This window comes from Phalangium opilio, unplaced genomic scaffold, assembly GCF_054372755.1.
Source record: "Phalangium opilio isolate 3A_F unplaced genomic scaffold, DU_Popi_V2 ptg000113l_1, whole genome shotgun sequence".
Lineage (NCBI taxonomy): Eukaryota > Metazoa > Arthropoda > Arachnida > Opiliones > Phalangiidae > Phalangium > Phalangium opilio.
The window spans coordinates 3,456,135-3,476,679 of record NW_028324209.1 but is presented as its reverse complement, the minus strand read 5'-3'; the positions used below and the strand labels follow the sequence as shown (position 1 = coordinate 3,476,679).

The 20,545-nt window shown below is 39.2% G+C and overlaps 4 protein-coding genes across 6 annotated transcripts in view; 2 read left to right on the top strand and 2 right to left on the bottom strand.

Moving 5' to 3' along the window:
• The window catches only part of snRNP-U1-70K (small ribonucleoprotein particle U1 subunit 70K), a 76,983-nt gene that overhangs the window by 43,518 nt on the left and 12,920 nt on the right, over positions 1–20,545 (top strand). The gene's annotated exons all lie outside the window — the stretch shown is intronic.
• Sh (Potassium voltage-gated channel protein Shaker) overlaps positions 1–20,545 on the bottom strand; it is a 60,719-nt gene that overhangs the window by 33,189 nt on the left and 6,985 nt on the right. The window contains exon 1 of one of the 2 annotated variants that reach the window (XM_089853230.1): positions 3,995–5,195. The exons of the other annotated variant lie outside the window; for it this stretch is intronic. Within the exon in view, the coding sequence (XP_089709356.1) occupies positions 3,995–4,086 (92 nt within the window). The 5' untranslated portion in view covers positions 4,087–5,195. Of the gene's footprint in view, positions 1–3,994; positions 5,196–20,545 lie in introns of those variants that run through there. 2 annotated transcript variants of the gene reach the window in all.
• LOC149623380 (uncharacterized) lies at positions 14,680–16,972 on the top strand. The gene is made up of 2 exons (XM_089853234.1): positions 14,680–14,935; positions 15,010–16,972. The coding sequence occupies exon 2, from the start codon at positions 15,087–15,089 to the stop codon at positions 16,689–16,691; it is 1,605 nt and encodes a 534-aa protein (XP_089709360.1). The 5' UTR covers positions 14,680–14,935; positions 15,010–15,086; the 3' UTR covers positions 16,692–16,972.
• Positions 16,947–19,588, bottom strand: LOC149623379 (uncharacterized). Its single transcript, XM_089853227.1, has 4 exons — positions 19,339–19,588; positions 18,830–19,264; positions 18,577–18,753; positions 16,947–18,515 (listed from the first exon to the last, which is right to left on the bottom strand). The coding sequence occupies exons 2-4, from the start codon at positions 19,119–19,121 to the stop codon at positions 17,200–17,202; spliced, it is 1,785 nt and encodes a 594-aa protein (XP_089709353.1). The 5' UTR covers positions 19,122–19,264; positions 19,339–19,588; the 3' UTR covers positions 16,947–17,199.

Below are 20,545 nucleotides of genomic sequence, written 5' to 3'. Positions count from 1 at the left end.
GTTCAGATGACTACTTCGGAGTGGCGCATTTTGCGTAAAGAAAACCTACAACTTCCTTTGAATGATGGAAAGCCGATAGTCGAGATTGAAGTCGTGGCAGCAGCTGCGTTGAGAAGCCTAAAAGTGTGCTCTTTTTTATATTGATCAAAGAAACTATCACGGAAAATACACAACAGGAATCAAGGCTCGCGCGCCGCTTGACCCTTGAAATGGCCACCAACGTGAGGAACACGAATTTAAAACGAGGCTTAACTGCAACGGGTTTTTATACACATAGTCTAATAATAAGTGAAAACTAAAGACAGTTGACAAAAAATCGGTTAAAGTTAAGAATGTCACGGAGAGGTTTACGTTGTCTTCTTTCAGACGCCAAAGAAAACATTTTACTTGGTCACGTGATCTCTCGCGACACGCGTCGATTGCATCTCGTACGCTAACGAGGCGTTGTTGATAGAGGCTTGGCGGAACCTAATATATTTTAATGGCTGTTTGAACAAATGGTTAAGGAACTATATAATTCCAAATTTTAACGTAAGTTTCGCTGGCTATACTCGAGACTCGGGTCAGTAGGCCATTTTTATAATAAAATTTATTCGTTGTATGCCAATAAACAGTAGATTTTTGGTCCTCCCTGGTCGAGACTGCATGCGGCATTTGGCGTTTCAAATTGAAGCCTTTTTTTTCGTGAAGATTGAAGTAATAATATTTTGTCGCGTTCCATATTGAATCCTTTTCTAGAGTTATATACGGAAAGATTATTTTTATTTAATCTTGATTAAATTAATTGAGAAAAAAATAGCGTAAAAGTCATAGCGTTTAAATATAGAAAAATTGCCCTTCGAGCATTATAGAGCTATTTCAGAGGGGGTAATGGCTACGTCACCAATGCTATTTGCCCACAGAGAAAACCCTCATAAAATGGCCGCTCTACACTCAAAGGCAGGCCCAATTTTCGTAGCAGACGAAATTTTTCCCCCACTGAAATAGCTCTATATAGCGAAAGATTAAAGTTATAATTGAAGCAAAAATGTAATTAAGAGCTCCGCAAGTTTTTGTTAAGATCATGAAAATAGTCAATGGATGGACCATAAGTGACAGAAAGAATGAGATTTCATGAAAGAAAAAAAAACCTCAATGAAAGTGCGTGTTTTGGGATTGTTTGCCAAGAGTAGAGGTTCTGATACGAAGATAAGTTTCAGGTTGATACAATTAGTGACTGCATCGCGGAAATACATTATAGCGGTGGCGCTTCCGCCTTTAAGATGACTGCGGATTATTAATAGGACTAATTTTCGACCGTTTGGAATTCAATAACGCGGTTCTCCAAAGGTTATTCAGGGTTAGCGCAGTACCTGGAAAATCTGGAATACCCCCGGAATTGTACGTCAGTCAATTTGAAAATGCCTCTCATTTAATTAAAAATATATGTAACAGCAGTTCTCGCAATAGCAACGGCGGTTCTAAAAAAATAAGCGGTGTATTTCAAATCTGCTGTTTTGGGAAATAGTGGTGAAAAACTCTTAATCAGTTTACGGTTTACCCATACCTATTAAGTATAAAAACAATCATAACGTATCAAGTACAACAAACCTAACCTAACATTACCTGTCAATTAAGGACAACAAAACTAACCTATCAAGTACCACCGAACCTTACCTTACCTGCATGACATAATACTGTTTGGGTTTCAAACTACCAAATTTAACCTGACCTAGTAATATGTGATTTCAAATAACCCAACCATGACCTTCACCATCATAATTTCATAAACGACTCGTTTCTCACATCCCCGTTCTACTACTCTTTTGGGAATTGCTAACCTTACCTATCAAGTACCACTGAACCTTACCTTACCTTACCAGCTTACCTGACATAATACTGTTTGGGTTCCAAACTACCAAAATTTAACCTGACCTAGCACTATGTGAGTTCAAATAACCCAACCATGACCTACACCGTCATAAACGACTCGTTTCTCACATCCCGGTTCTACTGCTCATTTGGGAACTGCTGTAACGGTACACCGCGTTTACGAGAACCGTGCACTGTATAGGATTAGGGAACTGCCCTAACGGGTAAACTGCGTTTTAGGGAACCGCTGTTATGAGAACCGCTATAAACCTCTTCGATGTAACTAAAACTTTGCCTTCCATCTCGCTTTTCGGCGCCTGCGCTCTTGGCGTTTTGTGTCCAGAGAGTGCGTAGAGACGGCTATGGGTCAACCCCCTTGTATGTCCCGATACTGAGGATTGCCTACCCCCTTTATTTAAATCGAAGAGGCTTAAATGAGAGCTTCCCAAAAATTCAATGCCTTTTCCATCTGACCAATTTTAATATTCACTTTTATTTGTAGAAAAGACTAAGATTGGAGAAGCAATATGAAATTTCCTGCCGATTTTCCCCTGGTACTGTTTAAAACCCTGAATGAAGAGTGCGTAAATAAAACGCCTAGCTTCGCGAGTCTCTATTTCTGAAATTGCGAAAACGGCGTCGAAGTTTTGAATGAAAGGTTTATTTGCTTTTTATACAAATATCGGGATTTAGTTTATTTAAAGCGACTCTCAATTTAAATGGAGCGTTCGCCTAAAAAGCCAAACGTATTTCGCATGGAGATTAAATTACTAGAGTGTAAAACTAACGGGTATGAAGCTCGTGAAAAATTGTTCGCAAAATACAAATTGATATCTGAGTAATTTATTTAAAAACATTTGCGATGATATTGCTTGTAACATAGTAATATACATTCTAAGAACATGTCACAATAAAACTAAATCGGCACAGGAAATTATAGAGTTGACACGAGGAAGGCTTACGATACTTGGAGATACGGGGCCTACGCGTCATCGCGATGTAACTATAATACCCGCCCACTTTGCAGTTTCACTGATCCTTTAACGGTGGTGCAGGGGTAGATAAGCATTCCTTATGTATCCTCTATAATTTCCTGATTTGCAGATGCGGAAAAAGATAGATAAGAAATGGCTTTAAAGTTTAAAAACAAATTACGATAGCTTCACTATTTTTGGCTACATGCGTAATTACAATCGGAAATGAATGATTTCAGCCCAAAAAAAAACAAAAACGAGCCGTGCCATTGTCCCCAAAATAACTGCGTATTTCACTAGAGGCCTAGAGGGGATAATCACTCGGATTCTTTTGTACACTGAATACGGGTTACGCGTCAAGTGTATTCGATCATTACGCAATCTCTCGATTTAACCTTGAAATGACGGAAACGGTTTTCTATAAAGTATCTTTTTAGAAAACGGCTCGTGAATAAATTACTTCATTGTTTAGACTATCGCGTTCTACTTCAAATTAGCTGATTTGTCCTACAATTTGTCCTACGTCTATATACGCAACACCCTCAATAAACTAAAGTGGGGAAAGTACTTAGAGTTAGTGACGTCAATAGACTCAATACGCCACGTGACGAAACCTGAAAAATAGCAGACGACACTTTCCTCGTGACTTAAAAAACCGGCGAGCTCGTTCAAGAAGTGGTGGGTGGTAAAAGTTCAACCATCTTTTATAAGACTGGCGTTCGTCTCGGAGTCGGAATGCATCCGTAACATCTTTACGGAAGACGTAAACTTATTTATACCGTTGTGTTGTTGTTATTACGCGGAACGGTTGAAGCGAGCAGCAGCTATTGGCAAACGGCTTCGAAACGTTTGTACGAGTTATATCGCGAATACTACACTACCAGCACGCTCGAGAACGTTTCTCGTTGAAACCAGAGTGAATGTCACCCCACCCACTACATGGCAGATATACAGAGAGTCAGGAATTGGAATTTTTCCCCATTTCCCGCTGGCATGACACGAGTTAAAAAGAAAAAAAACAAAAGCGGTCGTACCGTATATAGAGAAGAAAAGAAAAACATAAACGGCAAAAAAAAGAGAGAAGAATTAAAGAAGAAGAAGAAGAAGAAGCGAAGTAATGGAAGATATAAGCGGAAGAGAAGAGAAGAGAAGTGGACGTCAAAACTCACGAGTAATAATCCAAAAAGAATTCTGGAGGTATTGCTGCATCCCCTCCGGAATTTCCGGCACCTTGTGACCAAATTCCAGCCACAGCGGCCATGACTGAACACTCGTGATGCGAGACGGTTGACGATTTAAAACAATTTCACTTTTCCGAAACCGCGGTAAACGACGAGGCAATTCGACGACGATTAAGTATTACGATTACTATTATTATTCCACGAGCGAGTATAATATTACGAGTTCATCAACGCTATCGCTGTGATTTATTTTCGCCATAATTTGCGATCGGACAGTTCTACGACGAAGGGCGTGAGACGGATTGACAAGTTGTCATTTAAATTTTTATATAGAACCGCGCGGCGAATAAAATTTGTACAAGATCAGTCTTGACCAATCACGATATGACTTGAATCGGATTTTTCGTATCATCTGCACCTTCGAATCAACGGTACGTAAACGATAATCCTGATTTTGACGACTCGCAGGATTCCCGAGTATTTAATTATATTTATATAAATTAAAATTATTATTTCACTATCTCTTATTAGTTTACCAAGAACCCAGTCACAAACCGCGATTAACCAACCGAAGAGACGAGTTAATATTATTATTTTAATAAGTCCTAATTAATCACTCCGCTACTTATTATCTTAGTCGAAATATTTACAACTGAGGTAGAAAAATTTGCAAAAAATAAATTAAGAAAAACGTGCTAAAATTAAACTAGAAACTACTACCGCTACGAATTTTAAATATTAATTATTTTAACATTTACGCTACGGTTTTTAAAGTAACGTAAATTCCTAAATATAGACTATTTAGGAACTAAAAACCCTGGAGCTCACATCGTGAAATAGACCCGCTCGAAAGAGTGGTCTTTTTAAATTCGTAGGTCATTTTAGGCGCGAAACGCGTCCGAGAGTTATTCGCGCGCGCGTCTCCGATATGATTATAGTTCGTTTCTAGACGCTAGGCTAAAAATGTAGCGACGGCTACTTGCAAAGAAACATGATTTTTTTTAGCCGGCATCGGGTTCGACTAAAATCAGGCGCATCGTTTCGTTAAACCCACGATTCACCGGCGAAGGAATCCTTGAAACATCGAACTGGATTTTTAGCCGTTTGCGGGGCAAATATTTCGGCTAACGCGGACCCGTTATCAGCCGTTGCCGCCATGGTAGAAACGGACTACGAGTCGAGTACTGGAGAAGTCCCCGGATTCCTGAATCTAGCGCCACGCACCCTGGTGGATATTTTGCAAAATAAAAGGCTCAGTATCTCGCGGCATCTGACTCCCACTACCTCGCTCCAATTTCCTCTATCTCGCGCTCACTTTGCTCTTTCTCGCTAAAACGCATCGGCAGAAACTTTACCGATCCCAATTTTTTTTCCTTCTCTTCTCATTTTGAGATGCCGGATTTTGACGCGGCGCTAAACCCAACGCTTTAACCAAATATAGTTACTTTGCCCTTAAATAGAATTCCTCTTTAATTAAAATCTTAACGTAACGAGTAGTATCAATCAACTGGCGTTTCTCCTTAGAGTTTTCCTCTCAACAGTAAAATTGGCCAAATTGAATTGAGGGTGAGAGACAGAGAGAGAGAGAGAGAGAGAGAGAGAGAGAGAGAGAGAGAGAGAGAGAGAGAGAGAGAGAGAACCCCTTCCACATTGGACCATTTTGTTTTTTGGCCCTTGGCGTAAACCGATGGAGACCGGATCAAATAAGAGCTAGCACATGTACCGTGCCACCCACCGCCAGCGAAATCCAGTAGACTCGCAATTGGGAAAGAACTACTTTTTTTTTTATTTTCGCGCACGCTTCAACTATAGCAAAAGGAACCAAAAAAAAATATTTACGCCCATCCCGCGATATAAAAGGGGTAAACTCGCGTATGAATACTAAAGCCGGTACGTGCATGGGCAAACCGAATTACACTGCGCTATAGATAGTCCGCATAAAGGGAAGACTACAGGCTTTTTCTGTATGTTGTAGTCTTGTAGATAGTGGTTGAATTTCACTTACAAATGATTGGCAACACTTGTCTACGCACTATTTATACGAAATCTACGATAGTCTCCAAGAACCGAAAATATTCTATACTTGAAAGTGGATCTATTTTTCCCTAAGTTAAGAAGCTATAAACGATAATAATATCGAACCTGCGTCAATATGAAACGTCAGTTATATAAGATATAAGGGTTAAAATTTAATGGAAAATTGAGCCTCGAAAAGCGCTCAAATAGAATATGGCTCGGAATAAATGTTTTTGACTTAGTGAAAAAGGCTCGACTACTCGACATCACATTCAATCAATACTCGGCTCAAAACTCGAATCCGGAATTTTTCAATGGCTCGGACTCGACCTGAAACCTAAAACTTAAAGGCCGACTTCCAACGAAAAGGGTTCTAGCGAACTGAAAACCGAGCATCGAGTCTAACAATGAAGCCGTGCCGATTTTCGAAGCCCCGCTGGGTCAAAAGCTGGAAGGGTTCTAGCGAACTGAAGATGAACAATAGAAATCCATTTAAATTTATTTCCTCTCGAATTTTTGCTTTCCCCTGAAGGAAACACTCTATTGTGTATCTTCAGTTCGCTAGAACCGCATTGCACGGCTTTCAGTTAGCTAGAACCCTTCCAACTGTTGCCCCAGTGGGGATTCGAAAATCGGCACGGTCGCTCCATTGTTAGTCTCGATGCTCGGTTTTCAGTTCGCTAGAACTCTTTTCGATGGAAGTCGGCCTTTAAGGCTCGCACAATCCCTAGTAATATTAAAAGTAGCGCGGTGATTGGTCAACGAAAGAAGCGAGACAGTTCATTGGACATTACCAAACCCTTTCAGCCATCCCCACTTTCTGTCTATTTATATTTGCATTTAGTCATATGACATGTTAACTTACTATCCCCAACAAATAAACATCTCTAAAAATGAAACCTTTTATTCGCTTTCTTGCCCGAAAATAAGAGATAAGAAACCGCAAAATCTCCCTTCCCCCCCCCCTTCCTTCTTCTAAAATTGAAGTGTAATTTTCCTGGGCTGGGTTCAATCCTTCACACTTAATTATAGCCAGCTTATGTTCAGGCTTTGTCAAAAATTTTGCCCCAATCTTAAGGCTAAAAGAAATATGGGTGTACTCCGGATTCACGCCCTGAATGGCAATTATCTTTTGCGCCTTTATCTTTCACGCAGTGAGAAGGTCGGGCGCGAAAGGGTTAATGTCATAAAACGGCGAAGAAAAAGAAGAAAAAAAAAGGAAACGTGTAGAGGTACAAGTTCATGATCATGCGTAAAAGAGTTTCCTTGTCCAAATGCTTTCGCTAAGCGCTAATAAACGTTGATAAGCTGTTTAGTATCTTTACTCCTTGGCGAATGGAATCACGCTGTGGAATCTTGGCACAAAATTACGACAATAGCGCTTAGGTTGACCTAGGCATAGTTTCTTTGGGACATTCATCTCAAAAGTTAGATCTAAATCTATTTCCCCCCCCCCTCCCTTGTCACGTCTTTAATAATTAACTGCACTTGTCTTAAAAAGCTTAGAGAGCTCTTTAAAATTAGTAGAAAGGTGAAATAGGACTTTGTTTTTGAAATGTTGGCTTCTTCCCTTTGCCTCAAAATGGCGGAAAACTTAACGGAGGTGTCCGATTGGCTATAGTTTTCAGGCTAGGAGAATTGATAACATTTACACTTGGAGGTCAAGTTACTTTCTACCGCGGTTTGTCCTCAAAGTAGCCTGGCCTCCTGAAAACTATGTAGGCCTACATGATGATGCTCTGACATTTAGTAGGCCTGATTTTCCCCTCTGGTACGGGAAGGAATAACTGTATTTGTGTTTGGTAGTTTCTTATTAGAAATTTAGACGAAAAAAAAAAGCTAATACTTTCGTTATAATTTTAATATTATGTGTTAATAATATCATTATTTTTGCTCAATTACCATAAATTACAACGCAGATTAAACTAAATCTTAACTGTTATTAATTTCAAAGAAAACCGTAATTAAATTTTAGTTTTAAAGGATTAACCGTTTCCTACTGAATCTTTAAAGGTTCCGCAATCGGGCTTGCGAAGATCGACAGTTTTCGTAATTTTCTCATCGAAATAAGCGATTTGTCTTACCGGCCTCTTGAGGGAGAAAATTGGGCCGGATTTTGCTGTAAGAGAATTAATAGAGGATGGCGCCACCGACGCGGTGGTGGACAGCAAAATCAATTTGACCCCCACCCCCTCCAACTCTTCCCCCTCCTGGTACCCGATGTCGGAACCCCCCTTTAAGTGTAATGAAAACAATAGTATAAGCTTAGTTTGGGGCCGGAAGGGCAGATACTTCAAAATTTAGGCGTATGAATCGACAGGAACTGTGATAGGAAAGCTGACGCGGGTTTCATAACAAAATCCTAATTATTTTGAAAATAAGGGAAACTATTAATTGGTAAAATTCCTAATCGAATTTGAATAGTTTCAGTAAAATAGTTGTTAACTGGTTAGTACATTTATGCGTCTCTTCAGCTTGTGAATTGTTTTGACAGTCCTGCTATTTTAGATTATAAAAGCTTTTCAATGAAACATTTACGTGGAAGCACTTCTTAAAGCCAGGAAATATCGTGGAAATTGGTTTTTGGAAATTTCGTATGAACCTTGCAGGCTATGATTTTGAGTTCTTAAATAGCGACCGGCCTTTGTGCAAAAGACACGCAGTGTGAAAACTGGGGTTAAACTGAGATGAAAAATTACTGTTTCGTCGCTAAAGCGGTTTAGAGTTAGAGACCATTGCGCGGAGTCGTAAGGATTCCGAATCGTAACCTTGGAAGCCCGGCGGAACAATAGGAGATCGCAACATCTCCGGCCATTTTTTAAAATTACCCATTCGAATCCGAGTGCTACGGATGGGAGGGTTAAGCCTTCTTCATTATAAGAAGTGCGTAAAAGTATCGCCACTTTAAGACTTGAAAAAAAAACGACGTTTTAATCTTAGATCGAGTTTTGTAGCTTTAAAGGTCGAGGCCCAACAACAAGATTTCTATAGTCGAACTGAAAACTGAGCGATGTCTGTCCGCGAATAATTTCTCTTTCAATAGGGAGCTAACAAATGGCTAGGGGGAAGAGATAGTCTGACGTCACGCAGCCCCTCTCTGGATGGCATTTTTGCACTATAATACTGTTTCCAACCGTTAGAGGATGAAACTCCAGTAAGAGTGACGTTTCAGGGTCAGAACTGTTAGCTCCCTATTAAAAAAAATGTTTTCCTATTTCATCTTTTTGAACTTTAACGGCGAGTGCTAGGCTTAATTTCATTTGACATGGAGCGTGCCATGGCAAGGGAATTTGTTAACAATATGGCAGGGCTTTACGCGATTGGTCGGAGATGCTAATTTCAAAGTATCTCAAATTAATTTGAATTTTATAACCATTCGGAGTATGTTTCACCTTTGCAGAGATTAACCGTTCTCTCCTCCAAGGTTTCACTCTGCGGATAGGTCTTATAAATTATGGTAGAAGAATCGATAAAAAAATCACTTGATTTTCTTTTTCACCCTCCCTTTAAGCGGCTTGGTGTTGTTCTCAGTTGGATTTCGACCTTTAATTTAGAGTCTCGTGAAAATCTTTTACGACGAATGTGAAATGTGCTCAAATAATATAACTTATTATTTACTTAAAACATGAATGACATTTGTTCAGAAGGGTTATTCCCTCCCTGTGACCTTTCCAATTGAAATACTTAATATATTTAAAATCCCTATCTTTAACAATGTTAAATTAATGTAGGAGAGTGTAGTTACTTAGTTACTGGTCCCCCCCCCCCCAACTATGTCCCTTTTTATAATTCCGGAGCCCTAGCTTTTTATTTAATTTTGTGTAGCAAACAAAAGAATCAGGCGTCAACCGGTTCAATAGCGGTAATGAAGTCATTACCCGCTTTCCATAATCTCACGTTTCACTTAGTGTCTCGCTGGAGTACAGAATTTAAATGAAATTATACCGAGTGTTCTTAGCGAAACTTCATTAAGTAAATGGCAAGAGCGACTAAGCTTCGTCTGCTAATAACAATCAACGAAGAGAGAGTCACGATACCACGACTTAGGACTTTCAACTTCCACGGACTAAAATCATGAAAATGGAACATTTTCAGTTAATATTTTATGAAAACTTTATTTTAGAGGAGCAAAAGGCTTAGCGCAACGTATTCGTCGCAACCGCTATATAGTTTTCGTAGACATCAACCTCAAATATCTCGAGAATTTTAACAGTTTGCGACGTCATTGGCGCGCTTGACGTCAGAAAGAACTTCTCTTACACTCCTTTCCCACCCAAAAACGGTTTGAATTTACAATAATTTAAATTTAAACGCGTTAAAATTAATTTTTGAACCAATTAGTCGCGAAGACGGTTTCTCGGGTGTTGACCTATTTACCATAGGTTTATAAGAAATGTTCCATAAGTATGACACTATCAATACTTCGTAATGCTAGAGACTTACTGAGAGCTAGTTCGAGAACGACGAACGAGAATTGACTACACACAGTTTTGCAGTACATCTTCCTATTTATTCCATACTAAGCCTTTGACAGGGCATCGCTGTACGATAATCTATGACCTATACGTCGCTTCATGACAACTAGTGACAAACTTATGGAACATATCTTATGAACTTAAGGTTTTACTTTACATGTTTGTTGTCAGCTCGGCTGACACTCTAAACACAGAGTGGCATTCGCGTACCGTCTTCCCGACTTTCGTTCAAAACTAAGTAATTTTATCATTGTCGTTAAGTTTCAAACGCAAAGTTAGAGAAGATCCTACTACAACTACCAAATGCTAAATTCTACCGTTAGTTTTATTATCAACAGGCCAATCAATGGTTGAGCCTCGAAAAACGTAAAAGCTAAGCTTACCCACAATCATCGAAATAAAAGAACGTATTACCCAAGGCGGTTGCAAGTACTTAACAACAATGTCACACTTCTTGGCCAATCTCACCTGCTTGCGTGGACGTCACTGAAGGATTTTCTGGACGAGCCTTCAGTGGCGTCAGGAATGCTGCTCAAGTATAAAAAAAGTCAATGTAGACCGTGACAACGTGGACTAATCACTACACAGACTGACTACGAACAGTGACGGTTCATAATAAACCGTCCCTGTACGCAATACCATGATTAGTCCTTTATGTTAATTTAGTCGATTCCCCACTGACGTCACGCTAACATTAGTTATTTTGTCCTAAGCGACTCAGGCTCGCAAAGAAGACCACTTTATCTATATTTTGCGAGGTGTGAGGTATCACTTTGGTCTATTGACGATAGTGGAGGGTGTTTTCTTGACTTGGTTTATATTGACTTTAGAAAAATTAAAAAAGCATCAAACGGGATTTATTAATTATTACATTAACCAAAAATCGAACTATTGGTAATCGAATTAAACGGTTAAAGACACGGTAGACTATAGAATTCTAATACTAATGCGGGCTAATTTAAAAACACGCGTTATTTTCCATGCCACAAAAACAGCTCGTTGTTTTGTTTATGACTTTGTCCTAATGATTATTGCTACTGTCTTCGACGATTCGTAGTAATTGTAAGAATGAATGCCACGGATGTAAATTGTTTTTGTGATCATAACGGGAAAACAGGGACATACATCACATGGTATTTCTTATTGACATTGTTCCTCATTGCGCAGTACCTCACACTCCATAGAGAAATAAATAGTTTAATATAATCAAATTGCATTAAGACGCGGACATTATCTCGTTAATACAAGACGGTAAGAAAAATGTTTCAGGCCACGATAGCGGGATTTTTTATTAGTCAATTGTCTTTTCCAAGAATAAAAATTAAAGATCGACGAACAAATGACTAAAAAGCTAACCTGTTATTACCAGAGTTGTCCGTGATGTTTGTTGGTTGGAATTTTTTCATGATTTTATCCCAGGGTCCGCCACCACCGTATGCACTTCCTGGAAGCCCTTTCATCATCATGGCCATTATCGCGCGGCGATCTCTTAAAACTCCTAAACAATTTAGGAGCTAAACGAAATGAAACTAAGCGCGAAAAACGACGTCACCCGAGATTAAAATTATTCCGTCGTCACGGTGCATATTCGTGGAGCACTTTTCACAAACACAATACCAGTCCTTTCTTCGTATTTTGAATCTGTAGCGACGCATCACGGAGTTGTTGGAACGGATTTCATCGTGCTGCTGGGGACTCGTTAATCGCGAGGAAAACCGCGCCTCATATCCCGAAGGTGGATTAAAACCGAGCGAGTTTTTGGAATGATAGAAGTTAACCAAAGTATAATTTTAATTTAGGAACGACTGGGAATTGTTTGAGAAGAGAAAGATGAAGAAGGGGTTGTTCGCGTCCGCTTCCGTAGCGTACCAAATTCGGACCAAATGAAGCGATCCGGCGAACTAATTTCAAGTTAGTCTTTCTATACGGGAGAGGAGAAATTATCCCGGCTGGTTTTTTGGCCGCGCGTCGAGAGCTTTCTCTTTGGTTTCAGCCCAACCTTCGTAGCAGCACCATAATAACACGGATTCGTGCCAACTTCGAGGCATAGCTACGCTCTTTCAACTAAAATAGACTTTGAGCCGGTGCTGTCTGTACAACTCCGGCAACTTGCCTCTTCTCTCTTCACCCCGAAAGTCGCTTTCAAAAATTCTCGTCTACCTCATTCTTTAAATCGTCGTAAGACCGCGAATATCGAGACAACCATAACCAAAATCTCTTTTCTTTTCTTCTTTACCACTCCTTACTTTTTCATTGTCTTCCAAGATGGAAGCCGATTAAAAATATTTCTTCTTGGGATCAACTTTAATACCAAACTAGTTGCACCACCGTGGGTGGGTTAAAAGTCCGCGAAGATACGTCTAATGATCAGTCAGTGAGTGAGATCATGTGGATGCCATTCACAAATACATCAATATAGAGATGGTGGTAAACTTGGAAGTTGGATTCAATTCGTATTGTCGTAAACGTCCACGTGGAGCTTCATTTAGCACTAAAAACCATCTTCACGTTATCGAATTGAATTGACGCGGAATTCTAATTATAATCTTTGATACAACTCAAAATCATTCCATAAACACCGCAGAAAAAAATTACTTAAGATATTTCTTTCTTTTTTTTTTTCGAAGCGTATTTATTCTAAGGCGTCACTGCTCTTACAACCCTAAAAGTAATTTTCCAATCCAAACACTAACTGACTGACTGAGGGGAATAAAGTATATTCGGAAGCTACATGTAAAATAAAAAATCTAGAACGCGGATGTAACGAAGTGATTTGTCTTGAGAGGAGGGATTGGATTGGGACGAACGCGGGGGAGTAAGATAGAAAAGAGAAGAGGATATCCACAGGTGGCGGCGTTTTAGAAAACTATTTCATATTCCCTTTTACTTGTTCCTTCTTTCTCTCTCGCTCGCGCGCGGATAGATGAACGAAGTACGTGCAGGGTTCCGTCACTCTTTTTTTCAAGAAAAAAAAACGTTTCTCATTGAAGAATTAAACAAAGTGGAAAATTCTATAATAATCACTCAGTCAGGTTCGGAGCCAAAATAGAATACCAGCAACGGCACCTGGCATTTCCAAGACTGTTAAGGCTGGTTCTCACTTGGCGAAAAAATGCATTTTTCGCCACGCGACTTGATACGCGCGACTAAAATGAGCGAATTTTCTTCTAGTCGCCGTCAAAATCGCCCCAAAGAGTCCCAAAGCGACTGTTCTATTTTTTTTTCGCTAAACGCTCGGCGAAAAAAGACTTCAGCCAATCAGGTTCAGGTAAGGGGAAGGGGGAGTGTGCTATGTCGCCAATTTTAAGCCTTGGTCACTTGGTTAATGAAAATAACCATTGAGTTCTAATATATATGTTCTGATCTCTATGAAAATAACAAGGTAAGTTTAGGCAAGTAAGCTTCTAATTTAATTTTTTAAGAGTGAAATACGTACGCTAGCTAAAATTGATTATGTTTCTATTAGATAAATATTGATGTGTCAAAAAATTCTATTAAGGAGGACGCAAAATAACTTGGTTCATTATTAAATAGAATACAAGTTTGAATTTTTAGGCTTAAGATGCGTAAAATAGCGCTGAAGCGATTTTAAAATTTCGCGCCCAATGAGAACCACTCCCCCAGCGACTAAAATATCGCCTGTTTTTTTCGCCACGCGAAAAATAAATTCGCCGCGATTACTGGCCAAGTGAGAACTAGCCTTTATGCGAATAATTCTGGCCAACGACAAAGAAATTCGCTATCTCTCCGCTTCCAGTCCTATATACTTTGTTGTTGGAATGTTCGCACGCTTGAGTCCGTAAAGCGTCTTCCGAGTCCGGAGAATAGGAAACTGGAGAAAAGTATACAACAGATTGCGGTGGCCAGGCCAGGGTTAGGCATCGATTTCTCCCTGGACAACGGTGAGATACGTTCTCTAAGGCGTTCAGAGGGAAAACCTCGCTATAAGGGGATAGATACGAGGAGAGTTGTTCCTCGCTATACGAAGGAAGGAGTAAGTAACCCGCCGCGAAGGAGCGTAAATTCAGAAAGATAAAAAGAAAGAAAGAAAACTCGGAATTCTCTGTATAATTGCCACGTTTTTTATCTTAATCTTAATTCCATCGCCATAATAACTAATGCTAAATTCCACGAAGTGTAAATGTCTACAAAAGCGGATGAACCATTTCTTTCTTATTTATGTAATTCGCCTTATGTTTAATCAGCGCCACCTAAGGTGTAGCGGCGACTTTGGGAACTTGAAAAAATCGCGACCAATCAGAGGACGCTGTTTGTCCGACTATTTTTTTTATTGGGGATATTTGGAGAAAAAAATGTTTAGACGAGTGTGATGTAGATTTTAACCATTTTCGGCAACTAAAACGGCTGATTCTCGTTAAAACGGTTAGAAAACTGGCAAATCGTGTTATTCTCGAAGATATATAAGCGTTTAAAACAAGTAAGACAACTTTTTATTCGTTTTATACCCGTTAAATCCATCAAATCGCGTTAAGCCTTGGCTATTTCTTGCAGCATTTTCCATTGATTGACGTCGTTTTCACTGTCCAAGATTTACTTTTCGAGAAATTTAACATTTTACTTAAAGAAACATGGCATCAAAGAACCGTTGTTTCTTAAAATGCTGCAACAACAGTTTGAAATCCCTTTCTTACCATTTTTTCCCAAAAGACGCCACAATGAAACAAAAATGGATTGATGCCATAACTAACGCACTAGGACCGTTGCCCACCGACCTGTATAGCGCCCGAGTTTGTTCGAAACATTTCATAGAATCAGATTATTTCCCCACCGCTAAACCAAAGCCTAAACGCTTAAAACCTCAGTCGTGTCCGTCTGTATTTCGGAATACTAACGTAATGGTTGAAACTGATGAACACGTTCCGAAACAGCCTTTCTGTCGTTTGAGCCCTGAACAAAGAACTGAAATTTTGGAAGAAATGGGAGCTTTGTCTTTTGATCTGGAAGAGCTTGAGGAATCAAATGGCGGTGATATTAAGAAGGTGGAGTTGCAAGATCCCGACCCAGAAAACCCATTACCTAATATTATATGCCTTCACGATGCTGATGAGCTCGAATCTGAGTCTCAGAGAAGCAGTATTGCCTCGGTGCAGTCAAGCCAATCTTTGTCGTTACCTAGCAGCGGAATTTCTTTGAAATCTACATACACTCCTAATACCCCTGGCAAAGTACAACTTGTGAGAAAACAATTAGAATTACTATCCTTGCGTGCCAAAGAAAAATTTACTGTGACTAGATTTGTTAGCAATGATACTGCTATTAGATTTTATACAGGCTTCCCTTCATATGAAGTTTTTTGGGCGTTTTATCAACTTCTGTTACCAGAATGCGCAAAATTAAACTATGTTGGTCAGGAAACGAACCAAATAAGAGATAACACCGATAAAGACTTTCATGAAGTTGTCAAGCCCGGCCGTCCTAGAAAATTAAACCCAATAGAGGAGTTTTTCTTGACACTGGTTCGATTAAGATTGGGAACCCAGGAACAGTTTTTAGCTGATCTGTATAATTTGTCGCAAGGGCATGTTTCACGAATAATTAACACGTGGGTGTTGTTTCTTTACGAACGTTGCCTTCACCTACCAGTTTTTGCTTCATTGGAAAGGGCTCTCGAGTTGACCTCGGCCAAAATAAAAAAACGTTATCCAGATTTACGGATCATCGTAGACTGTACAGAGTTTAAACTTGAAAAACCATCTGCGTCAGAAGCTCAACGAGAAACCTTCAGCGCTTATAAGCATTGCAACACGGTCAAAGCGCTTGTTGGAATGGCTGGATCAGGACACTTAACTTATTGTTCAAACCTATACTGTGGAAGAACATCTGATAAAAAACTTATTCTTCATTGTGGCCTTTTGGACATGTTGGAAGAAGGTGACGGTATCATGGCTGACCGGGGTTTTGATATCGCTAAAGAACTTGCTTTGAAGAAACTGAAGCTATACATTCCTGAATTTCTTCAAGGTCGTGACCAGTTCACCGCATCACAACTCTCCGAAACACGCAAGATTGCTTTTGCCAGAATACACATAGAAAGAGCTATTGGTCGGGTTAAAGAATTTAAAATTTTGAAAGGAGAAATTCCATTGACTTTAACACCTATGCTCGAGAAAATATATGTAGTATGTTGCCATTTGTCAAATTTCACCGGTAAGCTGGTTCAAAAATTGGATTAAAAGTAGATTGTGCTATCTACCGATGGACATCAAAACAGAAAAGTCTATAAATGTTTTTAAAAACAGGCTTAACCAATACATAAAACAAGATATGGTTTAAAGATAATTAATTTTAAAATTTCTAAAGTGAAAAATAATTTTAAATGATTATAAATATTGGAGTGTAAAATAATTTTAAATGAATATACATAATGAAGTGTAAAATAATTTAAACTACAGGACACCTTTGTAAATAAGTTCAGACTTAAAGGTATATCCTAATAAAAGCTTTTTATTATTATTATTATTATTATTATTATGTTTTTGGAGAGGTTTTAATAAAAACGGGCTCATTCGTAAGGCTTACAAAAAGATGTGACACGAGAAACACCACATCGTTAGTTTCGTTACTCATTGGGAGTTTTGTTTTGGCAGGTCCCATTGCCTACTGCCGTTATCATTTAGACATAAAGATTTTATTTTTTAAAACAAATGGTTAGGATGATACACCAAATTTTCAGTTGCGTTCTTACTCAGTTGGTTTTTCAAACATTTCCTTGGCAAAGGATGGTAAGAGATGCATGTAATATTTAGTAGAAAGTTTGGGAAGTAAGCTGCCGTTGGTGAAATTGTTATTTTTCATTATCATCAAAATTTCAATGTCACCAGGTGGTACAAATACCACCAAAAAACACACAGGCATATTGCAAACTAGAAGCTGTCCCTGAATTTGATGGTACACATCCGAATTTTTCTTAAGCTCAAGTTCTTCAGTTTCTTCATCCACAAAGAGATAAAAATTACCAGAGGCAGCTTTTGTCCTAATAGTTTCCTTATTCTTAAAAATAGCGTACGGGCACTTTATTTCTACTAGGTATAGTTGATCTTCAATCAATACAAGGCGATCAGGGCTAGCTCCGAGAAAACAAAACTGCGGGTTGACAATTAATCCAACAGAAGTGTGGCTTTGGGTCTTGATGTTCTGTGTGAATAACGAGAAAGCTGCCGGCTCGTATTTCAACCCATGATCCAATGATTTCGCTGTAACAAAATTCCTCTTTTGTTGAAATGTTTTTACTGGATCAGTCTCATCTCGCATTTTTACAAAAGTTCCAAACATGGATGCCGTGAGCCGATGACTCCTCTGCTTATGCCAATAATGTGAGCGGCTTTGTAAGCGAGTTTTAACCTCAGTATATTTTGATCCAGCTAAATCTACTTGGATACTTTTCAATACCTTAATTTCATTATCAGAAATGTTCAGAAAATTTTCATTCCTTTCCCTCGTTGGAGTTTTAGCTACCCATTCCCACAACTTGTCGATCAAAAATGTATTTTGGTGTATTTTAGGTTGGACTGGAATACACTCGTTCGATTTTATTGTACCGATGACTGGCATACTTATGTCCATTTTGTCAAAGAGTTTAACGAAATTTTCCAATTTTTCTTTAGATATCGGTTGAGACCCCGGTGGCAACACATTAAACGTACGAACCGCGCACCCTAAAAGAGCTTTCCTTGGTTTGGCTGGGTCGTGTTTAACAATTTCCAAATCACTAAGAAGAAACGGCTCGTCTGTTTTTGGTTTCTTGACATGCCACATTTGAAGCCTGCTGGTGCACGTCCCACGTAGCGGCAAGGTTTCAGCTTTTATTCTTACGATGTCAATGAGTTGATATAAAAGTGCTATCGAATGTTTACAATCACCGTCATTTCCCGCAGGGCAAGAGCATGATATCCATTTTAATTGATTTGGTTCTTTGGCGATATTGAAACAGGCAAACATGTTGTAGGTTTTGGGTCTTCTATCCGCGTCACATGTAGCTCTTATGAAAATGACATTTCCTAGAGCACCGGTTCAACTCTAATTAATCTCAATCAATCAAAATGTCATAATGTGACATACCTTTTCTGTTGCTTTGAATACCTAAAATCTTCTCCTCCCTAAAAAGCATGAATCCTTCCTGTTTCTCACGCTTTGTCTTTGAGTGACTTTCGGCAATCCCATCTGACAAATCTGTTAGAAATACGTTTTCACCCCATCCTTCCTTTGGGGTAACTCTTCCTTGTAAACGAAGGAGTCCTTTTTATGAAATAACAAATTTGGTTTATTTTCAAAAAGGCTGGTGGCCATAATGAATATCAGCAACTTCATTCACCTTCTTTTGACATGTTTGGGTTTACAACCATTACGTCGATGCATGCTTTACACATATAATCATCTATTAAGTCCAGGCTGTCTTCATCCAAATTCACGCAAGTTAGATGGTACCATTCTACGCACAATGAGCATTGCACCATCTTTTTGGAGTTGTCTTTTGGTTGCTGGCACAGGCAATACAACCTAGGAGAATCATCTCCCAAAGTACTTGCAGTTGTAAACGCACACGGTTTTTTCTTCACTTTCGCTGACACAACGTCAGCCAGCTTTCGTTTTGGCAAAGCCATCATGAAGATTTTATGAACAATATGAAGCTTAGGACGTATTTAACGCAAAAACAAAACAGTTCGATCTAAGTAAATTCACAGAAAATGTTAAATTTCTCGAAAAGTAAATCTTGGACAGTGAAAACGACGTCAATCAATGGAAAATGCTGCAAGAAATAGCCAAGGCTTAACGCGATTTGATGGATTTAACGGGTATAAAACGAATAAAAAGTTGTCTTACTTGTTTTAAACGCTTATATATCTTCGAGAATAACACGATTTGCCAGTTTTCTAACCGTTTTAACGAGAATCAGCCGTTTTAGTTGCCGAAAATGGTTAAAATCTACATCACACTCGTCTAAACATTTTTTTCTCCAAATATCCCCAATAAAAAAAATAGTCGGACAAACAGCGTCCTCTGATTGGTCGCGATTTTTTCAAGTTCCCAAAGTCGCCGCTACACCTTAGGTGGCGCTGATTAAACATAAGGCGAATTGTGAAATCCGCGCTACAGAACCGTTTGACCTACAACAGGGTTCGTACACGATCTGGAAAACCTGGAAAATTCGAGGAAAAAGAAAATGGGCTAAAATGGTCACAGGGATAAGTCAGGAAAAATTAAAATTGGCCGAAAGGGTCAGGGATAAGTCAGGGAAAATGAAAATCGGAGGGAGAGGTCAAGGAAATTGAAAGTTTCATGGATAACAGTATCAGAGGGACTAGAGATTCGGCCCGAGCACAAAATGGTGGAGGTCGCTTCGCTCCCTCCACCTTTCACTTACTAGTGAGCGAGGATCAGGCATGAATATTTTCTCATAAATTCGACAATCTTTATCTATATAAATCAAAAGTCCTGACTGACAGACTGAGTGATAATCAACGCCCAGCCCAAACCGCTTGCCCTAGAAGGCTGAAAATTTGCAGGAACGTTACTCATAAGTAGTAGGCGCGTACTAAGAAATATTTTTATAATCCGCCGCCATCTTTAAAAATGGCGCCCAGAAATGTAAAAAATCTTCTCTATGCAACAAAGTCCGCTCTTTTCAACCGATTTTGTAAACACTGCTTTCCTTTAATCTATCGGCGGGCTGAATGGTCTTTTGGGTTCGATTTGTTGCCATCTTTTTAAATGGCGGCCAAAAACTTAAAAACCCTTCTGTATGGAATAATGTCCGAGTGAAAAAAAACAAAAAAATGTCCCGACGGGCTGACGGGCAACGCCGAGTGCCTTCTCTCCTATAGGGTGCTACAAAAATATTAGTCATCAGTAAAATCTACCCATTCTTTATATCATTTTGATGAAAATTCTTATTACAGGCGAGCGACGCCGCGGGTAACAGCTAGTATTCTATAATATTTAATTTCAAAATTTATATGTTCGTCTTGTAAGTTATTGCAAATGATCAGATTTTGTTTAATTCGGTCAGGGAAATCCTGGAAAAGTCGGG

Coding starts and splice junctions, on each gene's coding strand:
- LOC149623380 (XM_089853234.1), top strand. CDS start 15,087: ATGGCATCAAAGAACCGTTGTTTCTTAAAATGCTGCAACAACAGTTTG.
- LOC149623379 (XM_089853227.1), bottom strand. CDS start 19,121: ATGATGGCTTTGCCAAAACGAAAGCTGGCTGACGTTGTGTCAGCGAAA. Junction 18,754..18,829: donor CCCAAACATGTCAAAAGAAG/GTGAATGAAGTT, acceptor TTTCATAAAAAG/GACTCCTTCGTTTACAAGGA. Junction 18,516..18,576: donor TATTCAAAGCAACAGAAAAG/GTATGTCACATT, acceptor CCGGTGCTCTAG/GAAATGTCATTTTCATAAGA.